The following is a 13664-nucleotide window of genomic DNA, read 5'->3' on the forward strand; positions in this document are numbered from 1 at the left end:
CTAATTAAAGATTAAAATATTTCATATTAAGTTTGGTACCGTTTTGTTATTGTTTATTTAAGGAAAAGTAAATTTCCTCTTTGTATCTTACGTCTTGAAGTTACTCACTATAAATTTATATAAATCAGACATAATGACAATTTAATAAGGACTCAAGCCTTATTCATCCCGTGGGAGTACTACTGTGACGTCTTTCAGAGAGCTTTGTGATTGCTCAGCCCTAAGTGTAAGCCCTATAAAATGATGGGCTTTGAAATGCTGGTCAGGGTAGAGTGAAAAGCAGTTGCTGGCAATAATAGCCAACCCATAGCCAGTACCAAGTTCTGGTTCAGCTCTGAGGGCAGAGAACTGCTGGAGCCTTTCTCCGCCTCGTAGGACTTCAGCACCTAAGACAGCTCCAATATTCTTCTTCCATATAGAAAGCTCCTGAGGAACACTACTTGGCAAGGTGAGTAAAAACTTTACCTGTCTTCCTTTTCCCCTGCTCCTGCTTTCAAACTTTTCCCAGGGTATACTGAATATTTCTCTCTCTTGAAAAGAATTTTATAATGTTCCTCCCTTACAACAACAAAGAACAGTTTCTCAGGTCACCTGGTAAGTGTAGAAATCTTCAATTTCTTATATATTCATGGATTTTCTAAATTCCTTTGGTTAGAAGTTGCTTTGCCCTGTATGCTCAATACTTTTACTCAATACTGTTTTTTAAAATATATTAAAGTAAGAGTTTTTTTTAACCTGTTATATACATTTTTGACTGAAGGGTTTAGTGGGTACATTTGTTTTACAAGTTTCAACTTGCTTTTTTAGTGTTGTTCTATTTCATAAGTAAGTTATGTGAATCAAGGAAACATTTTTTCCTCTTTAAGTCTAAATTCTGTGATTTTTATAGACAACAAGAAAATCAAAGCTCAAATTCCTAATTTTCTATGTAAGAACTGTTTAGAAATGAAATCTGTAAATGGATTAGATGTAAAAAAATAGTACAAACACTATTTTTAACCTATTTTTCCTTTTGTGACAAAAATTATTTCAATGGTAATATGCAGTTTAATAATTTTTTAAAAGATTTTATTTATTTATTCATGAGAGACACAAAGAGAGAGAGGCAGAGACACAAGCAGAAAGAGAGAAGCAGGCTCCATGTAGGGAGCCCGACGTGGGACTCGATCCCAGGACTCCAGAATCATGCCCTGGGCCAAAGGCAGTCACTTAACCACTGAGCCACCCAAGGATCCCAAGTTTAATAATTTTTGATATTAATTTTCACTACTAAGTTGTTCAAATCCAGGCTTAAGGAAATAAGTTCCTAATAACCTCTACAATTAGAAGAGGAAAAAGAAATGTTTGTATAATTTTATACTGATAAGTATATGTACATATATACATAAATAGACACACACATTATTAAATAGAGGATATTCCAATGTTATATTAACTAGACACTAGAAAGTTAAACTGTTTCTTTAGTTAGAAAAAATACTAAACATGAATGTTTGAATGCCAAAACTCTGTTACAAGAAGATTGTTCTCATGAGTACTTCCAGCACTGTGAAGGTATGGCATTCCACATACACTTAGCACAACTCTGCCTGGTGAGAGACAGTTGAAAAGGACCCTAAGTTTTATTCAAGCAGCTGTGACCAAGAAAAATCTTCCTGACTTAAAAATTATATTGCAGTTTAACTCTTTCTATAAGATGAAAATTACTTTTTCCAAACTCTGCAAGAGGCTTCAGAAATAACTACTAGACACTTAGAATTACTTTGTTGGTGATACCTTTGGTGGGAAAAGCTGATGTGATTCTCTCTCTTTCAAGGCACGATGGAAACCAGAAGTAAGTCCCAGCTACTTGTGCTGCTAACACTTGTCAGCATGCTCTTCTCCCACACATTGGCATGGCCTCTTTTCGGAGCACCCTCTGCTCTGAGGTAAATATTCATTCAATTCAGACAGTTCAACATTCCTTCTTCATCTATTGGGAATTTCCTATATATTATGTTGGACAACTCAATTTTTAAAGTTTTGTATTATTTATTTAAATCTCTTGGTTGACGTGTTAAGCAAGTTTTTTGAATATCAGATCAACATGATTATATATATATATATATATATATATATATATATATATATATATGCCATTTTCAGGGCATGAGAGACAGTGTAAATGACGTTTTAAGGATATGGTGGATCACATTTCCAAACAGGGAGGAAGAAGGATTTGACTTTTTTTCATTCAAAACCAGTTTTAGATAAGTAATGAGCTTTTATCCATTGTCATCTCAGTTCAATTCAGTTTCTGATGGAAAAAATTAGATGTTTAGTTGCCTGCCTCATTATAGTTCATTTTCAAGATCAATCAGTAAATAATCTTAAGGTTATTAGCTAATCAGTGAAACATAAATACAATCGTACAAGCCAGAATCAATTGGCCAATATTATGAATTGTGGAATAACTGATCTACTGAGATGCCCTGCCCCAGTGAATGAATTTTAATGTACTTGGTTTCAACCCTAAATTCTTAGTTTCACTGTTCTCTATGTTGTATTTCATGTCTCAAATTCATAAATTACAACACAACTCTTATTTAAAGCTTTCTCTGAAATAAATTTATCTTAGGAAGTAAACAGTAAATGAAAACTACATTAGTTTGATTTTGTCCTTCCACCGTACAGGCACCACTAGATCTAAAAACAAAATCATCACTTCTTTGCTCATTTTCCTATTTCTGATTCTTTTTTCAAGGAAGACTTATACTCAATAGACTTAATAATCTCATAGCTATTAGTGTTTGTGAAATCTGCTTAAAGCTAGATCTTATGTTGCTTTATAACCAAATAGAATGATTCTATCTGAATGGTTATTTCACATATCACAACAGACAATCATAAGAATGCTGAAGTTTGTTTGCATTGATTGCCAGGCTTCATACAGAGAGGAATGCTTATTACTTCCACCAACTACTACATCATCAAAATATGCACAAGTGCCCAGGAACTGACACACTCCTTAGAGGTTTACTCTAATAGTGAAAATCAACGCATTCATAATTTTAATAGTGTGCTGGTGTTCAAAATGTTCATGCATTAAAAAATATAGTCATATTCCATGTATAGCCATGACTATTCTTAGCCTTTCAGGAAAACATTGTGCATCCCTCATTAAAATTGTATTAATACATAAGATCAGAAATAAGAAGACTCCACAAAATTTGTTGAATTTGAGTAACTACTCAGAAATGGAGAGATTCTTTGTACTTGACTAATACAGAGAAATACATCACACTAAGGTGAATCTTCAGATTAAAGCTGATAGATCTAGAGAAAGAAAGGCAGTTAATATCCACCTCTTGAGAAATGTTCAACAAATGATACTAAACACCAACAAATACAAGAATTGCTCCCAGTTTTCATATTGAATACTTAAATTTTTTGCAGTTTCTATTTCATACAAAATCTTTCTATCTGTGAAAAACTTTGCAAACTGAAGCTATCACCAACAGAGTGTACTTTGCTTAATGCACTGATAGGACTGAACTCAGTAACTCTTATGTTTACTACAAACAGCTTGTAAAAGTTGCATGGCATCAGTTATATGGGCTAAAAAAAATTCCACTATTTATACTCTAAACCAGAGAAGCCAGTAAATCTAACTAATGCTATCCATATACTGGGAATGGGTAATTCTTCTCAAGATTATTGAGTATCTTATTTCCGATGATTGTAAAACATAAGCGTTATCTTCTGAGAATGGAATAGATTATGGTTCTCCTGTCTGTTTCCTAATAGGTTGGATGAAAGAATGCCACTCGAAGGAGCAAATGAACCTGATCAAGTTTCCTTAAAAGTAGATGCTGACATCTTGCAAAATGCACTAGCTGAGAATGACACACCCTACTATGATGTGTCCAGGTGAGTTTGTTTTTTATTGAGATTTATTTTAGAAAGCAGGTTTTTGAAATATAAATGTTTCACCTTTTGTGTCATTATGAAGCTATTCCTACAGTACAATGTTAGAGGTTTCCATGTGCCATTGCTTCATGCAACCTGATTTACTGAAGTTCTAGCAGCTGTACATGATTTTCATGTAGAGAGATTGCAACAAGCTAGAATCAACAAATCCTTCACTTAACAGAGTGAACAATTCAAGTATAGACAGAGTAGCTCTATATGGAAGGCAAAGTGTAAAAATTCCTGATTTGGATGGGAAAGTTGGCTAACAGTCCCTATAGGCCTCTCTATCTTAAAAGATTTTGTTTCCAAATATGTTGACAGGAGAAATAGCAAAACATATAATAAGCTTTTTGCTAAAAATCAGAATAGTTTCTCCTTGTATATATCTTTATTCAGAGTAGAAGAAACAAAGCACCATTAATAAATAAGGAAAACTCATTTAAATATATTATTTTTCCCAGCTATTGGAGAATTAGTTTAATTCAATTAATATGGAGACATACTTCTAAAATTTAAATTCTTTAGTTTTTCAAAGTTTTGTGCTAGAAATATATATCTCAATATAAGTGATTAGAAAATATATCTTATTAGGTAGTCAAGAAGACTTCTTTTGCACTTAAGTTTGCATGAGAAGCTTTCAAATAGCTGCTAATACATTTCTTTCCTATTTAATGAGGCAAAATAATATTTTAAGAAATTATTTAGGAAATAATGGCTATCCTTCTTCTGTCTTTTAGGAATGCCAGACATGCTGATGGAGTTTTCACCAGTGACTTTAGTAGACTTTTGGGTCAGCTTTCTGCCAAAAAATACCTTGAGTCCCTTATTGGAAAACGAGTTGGGTAAAGATGATTTATTATTTTTATCAAACACATTATGATTATTTAATCTGCAAGTTATTGTTTTTCACTGTTAACACTTTACTTACTTAATAACTCTTGATGATGTGCAATTTAATTGAAAAACAATTTATATTCTTAAATAAAATATACAGGCCCATGGATTAGGGAAATAGACTTTTTAGTGATATCCTATTACTCATTGGCATACTTATTCTTCTTAAATGTCAATCATTTATAAATCTGCAATCAAGTTGAACTAGACACAGTAAAAAAAAAGACATAATATAAACTGAATCAAATTTTAATATTTACCACAGTATTTGTTTTTTAATTCCTGATCAAGCCTTGGAAGTTCTTTCTTTAAATGGCCAATTGCTGAATATTTATATGGCACTATTCAGGGTGGCAAAGCTTATAAAGAATGTATTATTAAAGAAATTTTCCTCCCAATGAAGCAGAACACAACTTCAACCATTTTCCTTTTTTAAAAATAAATTATTTGCTCAATTAGTACAAAATGTGTGTTAAAGTTCCCAGTAAGTACCAAAATATGTTGGAGTATTCACTGCTCCCTTATACTTAAGCTTAGATATATTTTCATTTCAGTCTTTTTGTAGTAGAAAAGTCACTGGGCATTGGAATTCTTTTTTATCTGACTCCAAGAAATTTGGAACTTTGGCATATTTACCATTTCTTATTAAAACTCTTTGATTTCCTTTCCCTGTATTCTTTAGCAATAACATCTCAGAAGACCAGGGACCAATCAAACGCCACTCAGATGCAGTCTTCACTGACAACTATACCCGCCTTCGAAAACAAATGGCTGTAAAGAAATACCTGAACTCAATTCTGAATGGGAAGAGGAGGTAAAAAAACAGAGAACTTGCTAAAATGAGAAATTATAAATGGGTTCAGAAATAAAAGCTACATAAGAGTTATTTATCAATCTATCTCACTATCTACACTCTGTGAAGCAGTAATGTTCAACCTTGGCTGACATTAGACTACCCTGGAGAGTTTTTAAGATCTTGATGTATGCCTTACCCAAAACCAACTGCCAGAAAATTAGTACCTAGGCATTGGGGTATTTTTTTAGGAGCTCCCCACTCGACTCTACTGTGCATCCACTATGAAGAAAGAGACTGTGGAGACATCTACTCTGAATCTGGGAACAAGTTTTATCAGAAGTACTAGTTTTTTGTTTTTTTAGGTTTTTTAAGATTTTATTTATTTGAGGGGGAGGAGCAAAGGAGAGAATCTTAGACAGTGTTGAGCCTAGAATCTACCGTGGAGCTCAATCTCATGACCTGAGCAGAAACCCACTGAGCCACCTTGGCACCCCCAGAAATGCCGGGTTTTTTTTTAAGATTTTGCAGTCAATTAGCAATTTGACATCACAAGGAACTCCTTTCATATGCATAGTCAATACCTTTATTTTACCAAATTAAGCCATGAGTTCTTTTGTATTTGAATATTCTATGAGACCCATGTCTCTCTATGTGTATAAGTATTGGATTATAATAAATAGAAAGTGGGATACTCTCTCTTTTTATTCCAATTATTTTTGTTTAGATTGTGAGCATTAAGAACAATATTGCTTGGGCAAGATCAGAGAAGATTAATGTCTTTGCCGGCCAGATCATAATTCTGTAAAAATAATTTTAGACACTTTAAGGACAATCTTAGTTAATAACTAACCTCAAAGATAATTGGTTAGTCCTCAGTGCACTTTATAGAAACCAAAGAACAGCAAAAGTTATGCATCATCAGTTCCTTGGAAGCTTTCTCATTTAAGAGCCTTCACATGCACACTTTTCTGTTTCTGGTCTGCAGCAGTGAGGGAGAATCGCCTGACTTTCCTGAAGAGCTAGAAAAATAATGGAAAGCTCTTTGAAGCAAAGCTGCTGACAACTTCCCAGTGGTAGGTGTATCTTTGTATTCTTATTTTTATTTTATTCTGAGAGCAAACATCTAATTATTTGAATAGTTAAGAGTCACTTGGTAAAAAACAGCTTAGAGTTCTCACAATGAGACCTTATAGAAAAGGACACTTCTATCTGAAGTGGACTCCCACCCAGTAAACAGCTTAAAATGATTCATGCAGTGCTCTGATAGCAAAGAAGAGAAGGCTCACAATGGGCCAACAGTCTACTACCTGCATGGTACTCCTAATTTACTCAGACTTATTCCTAACCTGTCGAGTTATAAAACAGAAGAATCTGACTCATACTAATCAGAAAAACTGTTTTTTTTTCCTTGAGACTCAAGCCATGTTGCTTTTATTAATTTAAGGGTTAGCCCTATAAATGACTGTTAACACCTCATTTAGTATACAGAGAAATACCCCAAAATTGCAGCATGGTTCATTTTTATGAAAATACCAAGGCATTCGGCCTAATTTAATTCCTTGAACCATAGCAAGCTTCATGCAGCGAAGTTAAATTCAGCTTCTCTTACCTATATAGTGAATGTAGGTGCTACGATCCAATACTATTTATATTCAAATATTTTTTGAGCAAAGAAAACATGAGTAGACTTTTCCTTTGTTAAGTGATAAGCTTGTTATCCCAGTTGCTTTTATGTACATATGGATACAAGATGTAATTCTCCTGAGTAATGTCTACATTAGCTCATAAAAACATATTTATATTTGGCCAATGCCTAAAGGAATTTTATGTCATCATTGTATCAGAGGTTGGTAAACTTTCTCTATAAAAGGTTACTGAGTAAATATTTTTGGCTTTGTCAGTTATATGGTTTCTGTTACAACTACTCAAACTCTGCCCTTGTAGCATGAAAGCAGACACAGATGATATGTAAAATGAATGGGAGCTGCTGTTACAATAGTTTATTTGTAAAACCTAAAGGTAGACTGGACTACAACCTCTGACTAGGTCAAGGAGACTAAAATAGAAACATGCTCAGACGGAAGGCAATCCATGGTTATACTGAAGTTCATGGAGCAGGGATCTAAGGTTTTTGTGAGAATCATCAAGTGGGAGACACCCGCCTGATTGGTTACTTTTGTCCACTAAGAGAGACAGATGCTCAGTGTCCTGCACCTGCTCACTCTTTATCATGTATAGACATTTCAGAGAAACAAGTTCCTTTGCTCAAAGAAGAAAAATCACATACAGCTTCTTGAAAAAAAGTTTACAAAGAAGTAGTCTATTTCATTTAATTAAGAAAAACAAGAGGCACTAAAATATAAAGGAGGTTTCATCATTTTATCTTTTGCAAGCCATAAGATCGTTTATGAGATTCCACCCTCCCTTCTTTTCTTTTCTGAATGGGTAACTTTGGACAACTTCTTTTAATGGGAAATCCTGTGTGTCAACCATGTGGAAATTACAAATGGATACTTAATATGACTAATTAAAGCATCTCTTCACATCTCAGTTCCCTTTCTGATAATCAGTCCTTTGGAATATGAGTTTCTGATATTCCAGAAAGTGATTTCCTGTAATGACAGGCTATTCACAAAGGGAAATAGATGTGACAAAGTCAGTGGATGAATGAAGGAAACTAAGATGCTGTAAATAAGAATGTATTCTTAAAAGGTTTTATTTATTCATGATAGACACACACACACACACAGAGAGAGAGAGAGAGAGAGAGAGAGAGAGAGAGAGAGAGAGGCAGAGACACAGGCAGAGGGAGAAGCAGGCTCCATGCAGGGAGCCTGACATGGGACTCGATCACGGGTCTCCAGGATCAGGCCCTGGGCTGCAGGCAGCGCTAAACCACTGAGCCACCCAGGGTGCCCAATAAAAATATTTTTATGCTTAAAACACCAATTCTTTCTTTTTCAGAATTCGTGAAGGAAAACGATAGAAGTAATTATATTTTGAGTTCTACATAAGTAATTCAAGAAAACAACTTCAATATCAAAACCAAATAAAATATATAGTGTTGTGAATGTTGTGATTTGTTTTATCCTAATGTAATAACTGTGATGTTTACATTGTAAATATTATTTGGGAGTTCTAAAATTTGTCTTTGACTCATAAAGATTATGTAATTTCATATGCTGTGTATCCTTTCTAACAAAAATATATTTAGTGATAAGTAAATACTAGGTTAATGCCAATTTTGTGAAGCTTTGGGGGAGAGTAATAGAGCACAAATGATGTGTGTATTTATAGAGCATACTTAACTATTCAGAAGCATGGAGCACATAATCAGTGTGTCTAAATTTGAATGTTAAGCAGCTAGGAAGCTGTGTTAAATAAACTGCAAAATGTCCAAGAGAAAACTAACAACAAAGATAAAAAAGACATCCTTCAAAACAGATTTTCAGAAAGTGGTATACATTTTCACATTTTTAGGCATCATTTAATTTGAATAAGATTTAAAAACCTCTCTAATCTGGATCTCTAATTGCCGAATGCTCTCTTCTGTTGTGATGTTCAAGTGAAAGAGAATGACCTCTGTTTCTGACATTGGACCTTTCTTTTCTGCTTGTGTGAAATATGTGTAAAATGGAAACTGAATGTCACTTTCTTTTTTCAGTAATAAATTTTTTTCCATAATTACTCAAATAATGCTTTGGTCATCAGCTTCATTCAGTGAAAGTACATTTGGAGACATGACTATTTTTCCAAAAGGACTGTAGGAAATTAAATAGAAAAAATAAAGAACTTTGATTATCATTGCAGACACTTTCTGTTGTTTTGATTCTGTTAAATGATGCACTGGTAACTCATGTTAGCTCTCAAGTTCCAAGCATTAGATAGTTTTGTGATGTTTGAGGTAGGACTATGTTGATCCTGTGTGAGAGTTCTAAAATAGTGACTTAAATATGACAGAAATTTTTTCTCACATTACACCAAAAGGGAAATATCATAGGTTAGTTTGAAGGTACTGCTCTATGAAGCCCTCAGAAATCTAAACCTCTCCTCATCATGAAAATTGCAGCCAGCGTTCCAGTCATCATCACTACATTCTAGGCAGTAGGATGGAAGAAAGAGCATAGGAAAAAGAGAGGCAAAGAGATCATGCAGGTTCTCTTTTCACTGATATTTTTGCTAACAATCCCACTGACTAGAACATAGTTTTATGATCAGAGTCATTTGTAAATCAGGCTAGAAAATGTTTAGTTTTTTTTCTGGATAGTCATGTGCCCTACTAAAAACTGGGGTTCTTATAAAATAATGAAAGATAGACTTCTGTGGGAATTTTTTTATAAGTCTCAGGCTATGGATCTTAAATTCCTACCATAACCCTTAAAGAAATGATAAAGAAGGTAGGAGTCAATAGACCCTCACAAGGCAAAATTATCATCACAAGGCAAAATTTTGTTCAAGTTCATTTGCTACAATTAGAACAAATGGATATATATGGAGAGACTAGTATAGAACTACCAGTAAATGCAAAGCAGTTTACACAAATTGAAGTGAATTGGACTAATTGTATCTTTTGCTCATTTCTGATTTTGCATAGCATTAAATTAATTATAGCATAGCATTAAATTAGGTGAACTTTCTAGGCAAAGTACTACAGTGAAAACCAAAAACTTCTAGATGTTATTTGCACATAAGAAGCTTGTAAAGATCAAATGAGGACATAATTGTAGCACAATTTAAGTGTGAATCTAAGAATTTTATTTTTATCTTATTAATGTAAGTCTTTTCAATTTAGTCCCCATTTCTTTAAGAAATATTGATCAAATGAATATGACGTGCAGTTTAGAGATCTGAGAGATGAGTGTTCTGGGCAGAGGGAACAGCAAGTGCAAGTGAGGGGGCAAATCCTGGCTTATTGGACAGCAAGGAAGCCAGTATGGCTGGAGCAGTGTGAGCTGGACTGGACAGAGGACATGAGATCAGGGAGGTTACTAAAGACCTTGTGGGACTTCACAGGCCACCACAAGGATTTAGCAGTGAGATGAGGAGATGTGGCTAAGTTTTAGATAATGGTGTAATAGTATCTGAACTGCATTTTAACAGGATCATTCTGGCTGCTGTGTTGGGAATAGGGTGAAGGGGTGCTGAGGGGGGAAGCAGGAGGAGGATTTTATTGCTATAAATCAGGCAAATGATGATGGTGGTGACCAGGGTTTACACAGTGCAGGTGGTGAGAAGTGGAGTCTGCATATGTTTCAAAAGTGGAATCAGATTTTTTGCTAATAGTTTGAAGATATGGAAAAGTCCAAAATGATTCCAAGGTAAATTCCTGAGCAATTGAAGAATAAGGGCTGTGAACTAGAATGAAAAATATTGAGGAGGTGGGTGGTTCCAGGGGAGGATGGGTTTAGCTTTGGACATGTTATATACCTGACGGGTTCTGAGGACGTGCGGGGTTGCAGGTCAAAGGTTGGAAGACTTCAGGATAGAAATAGGATTTAAAGACACAAATTGTGAGATCATCAAGGGACTAAATGTAGCTTAAAAAGAATCACAACACATAACCCCTGGGTGTATTAATTAACTTGGGCTGCCATAACAGGGTGCCACAGACTGGGTTAAAAGCAATAGAAATTTATTGTCTCACAGTTCTGGAGGCAAAAGTCTGTGCAAGATGTTGGCTGGGTTGTTTCCTCCTGAGTAATAGGAGGGAGAATCTGATCCATGACTCTCCTTGGCTTCTGATGGTTTGTTGGCAGTCTTTGGTTTATAGAAGCATCACCTAGGTCTTGATCTTGATCTTCACGTGGTGTCATCCCTGTGTATGTGTCTCCAAAATTCCCCATTTTATAAGGACATGAGTCATATTGGATTAGTGACCATGCTAATGAGAAAGTGTATAGTTCTGGAAAACAAGTAAAGAAAGCCTTTCAAAGGAAGAAGGGATCATTAGCAGATCTATATGTGCCACTGTGTAAAATAAGATTCATTTACTGATTTCTTAAACAAATATTTATGTGTCCTACACTGTTCTAAGTTCTGACAACATAACAGTGAACAAAATAGACAAATTCCTACCCACATAGCTCACATTTTATTGAGGGAAACAGATGATAAATGACATAGTTAAGTAAAATACATATTATAGTAGAAAGTTAAAGGTGTGAAGGAAAAACAATAATGCAGGGAAAGAGGATGTGAAGTGTTAAAAAAAGAAGGTTGAAACTTTAAAGTTTCTATAGGAAACATCACAAGAAGGTGAATTTGAGAAGAGTCCTGAAAGAAATGGTGAAATTAGTTGAGAATCTCTATGGGAAGAACATTCTAGGCAAAGGGAATTCCAGATGCAAAAGCCCTTAAATGGGGACTTATTTAATATTTTAGGCAGACAGGAGGCCAATTTGGCTTTAAGTGGTGCAAATGACAGAAACATAATGTAAGAGAGAAGTTATGAGGAACCAAGCCTCATAGGGACATCCCAAGTCATAGCAAAAGTCTAGTTTTATTTTGAAGCAGTTGGGCAACTATTAACAGAATTGGTTGTCATCATAAGCCTTCACAAAAATAGTATTGGTGGAATAATGTGGATAAATCCGGGTTGGAATGGATCCAAGAGAATGGGGAGAGGGATGTCTATATTGTGACTACTGATGACTCTGAGGTGTCTTCCTGCTTAGAAGAGCAAAGAAGAGGGGAGGGATCCGGGGGGGGGGGGAGATCAAGTAATTTGTTTTTATGGGGGAGAAATATCAAAAACATGTTTGCACGCTGAAAGGAATGGAAGAACAGGAAATCTGCTGATGCTAGATAAAGGGAGATTTTGCTTGATTCATACCCTTTAGATGAAGAGCAAATGAATGATACACCAGGGGCAGGGCTGACATTTGCATTGCACAGTACTCTTCAACAAGCAGAGAGAGTGGGGCAAAGGTGGATGAATGGGTGGATGAGGCATTAATGTTATGGGTTCCATGGTTATGGGTTATAGGTTCCAAACTTAGGTTCAGCTGCCCACCACTCAAAGATTAATACTTGAGAGACAAGTGAAGGTAGGAAAGGAATGTTCACTTTGTTCAAGAACCGACAACCTGGGAAGATGGCCTTCTAATCTCCCAAAGACCATCTTCCCTGTCCAGGTGAAGCTGAAGGGTTCTAAAGGGGGGACAGGAATGCGGGGGGCAGGATGGCGGAAGAGCAGGGTCCCCAAGTCACCCGTCCCCACCAACTTACCTAGATAACTTTCAAATCATCCTGAAAACCTACGAATTTGATCTGAGATTTAAAGAGAGAACAGCTGGAATGCTACAGTGAGAAGAGTTCGCGCTTCTATCAAGGTAGGAAGATGGAGAAAAATAAAGAAATAAAAAAGCCTCCAAGGGGGAGGGGCCCGCGAGGAGCCAGGCTAAGGCCGCAGCGAGCGCCCCCAGGACAGGAGAGCCCAGCCCCGGAGAAGCAAGAGCTTCACGAACCTTCCCGGAGGGAAAGGCGCTCACAGGGAGTTGGAGCAGGACCCCAGGAGGGGGAGGGTGCCCTCAGGCTCCCAGGGGCACTAACAGACACCTGCGCCCTAGGGAGAGCAGGCCACACCCCGCGGCCGAGCTCCCTAAAGGGCTGCAGCGCGCACCCCCCCGGCCGGGAGCAGCTCGGAGGTGGGGCTCCACACAGAGGGTGCTGCGGCCCGGGAGCGCGATCCAGCAGCGCAGGCCCCGGAGCACAGGGCGCCGGGGACACAGCCCAGGATCCGGCCTCCCCCCGGGACAGACAGAGGCCGGGAGGGCACAGGACAGCGAGGACGCTCCTGCCCCCGGGCAGCCCCGAGCTGTGCATATCGGCACCCCTGCCTGGAGCGTCAAGCCCCCGCGGACCGGGAGACTGCGGTGGTTGCTGCTGGAGCGGACTCCAGGGCTGGAGAGCTGACCACCATCACTGTGGTTGTTCCTCCTGGTGTCACCGTGTGCCTGGGACAGAGCAGGGGCCTCACAGGATAGACAGCTCCCACTGAGCCCTGCATCTGGCAGGGGGCTGA

General features: G+C 36.9%; 1 protein-coding gene across 1 annotated transcript; it reads left to right on the top strand.

The window, feature by feature from the left end:
* Positions 1-294: 294 nt before the first annotated feature.
* On the top strand, positions 295-9425 carry VIP (vasoactive intestinal peptide). Its single transcript, XM_055311355.1, has 7 exons — positions 295-448; positions 1817-1928; positions 3787-3909; positions 4689-4793; positions 5528-5659; positions 6627-6714; positions 8606-9425. The coding sequence occupies exons 2-6, from the start codon at positions 1822-1824 to the stop codon at positions 6670-6672; spliced, it is 513 nt and encodes a 170-aa protein (XP_055167330.1). The 5' UTR covers positions 295-448; positions 1817-1821; the 3' UTR covers positions 6673-6714; positions 8606-9425.
* The last annotated feature ends 4239 nt before the right edge of the window (positions 9426-13664 follow it).

This window comes from Nyctereutes procyonoides, unplaced genomic scaffold (genome assembly GCF_905146905.1).
Source record: "Nyctereutes procyonoides isolate TBG_1078 unplaced genomic scaffold, NYPRO_anot_genome, whole genome shotgun sequence".
Classification (NCBI taxonomy): domain Eukaryota; kingdom Metazoa; phylum Chordata; class Mammalia; order Carnivora; family Canidae; genus Nyctereutes; species Nyctereutes procyonoides.

Coding starts and splice junctions, on each gene's coding strand:
- VIP (XM_055311355.1), top strand. CDS start 1,822: ATGGAAACCAGAAGTAAGTCCCAGCTACTTGTGCTGCTAACACTTGTC. Junction 1,929..3,786: donor GGAGCACCCTCTGCTCTGAG/GTAAATATTCAT, acceptor GTTTCCTAATAG/GTTGGATGAAAGAATGCCAC. Junction 3,910..4,688: donor CCCTACTATGATGTGTCCAG/GTGAGTTTGTTT, acceptor TCTGTCTTTTAG/GAATGCCAGACATGCTGATG.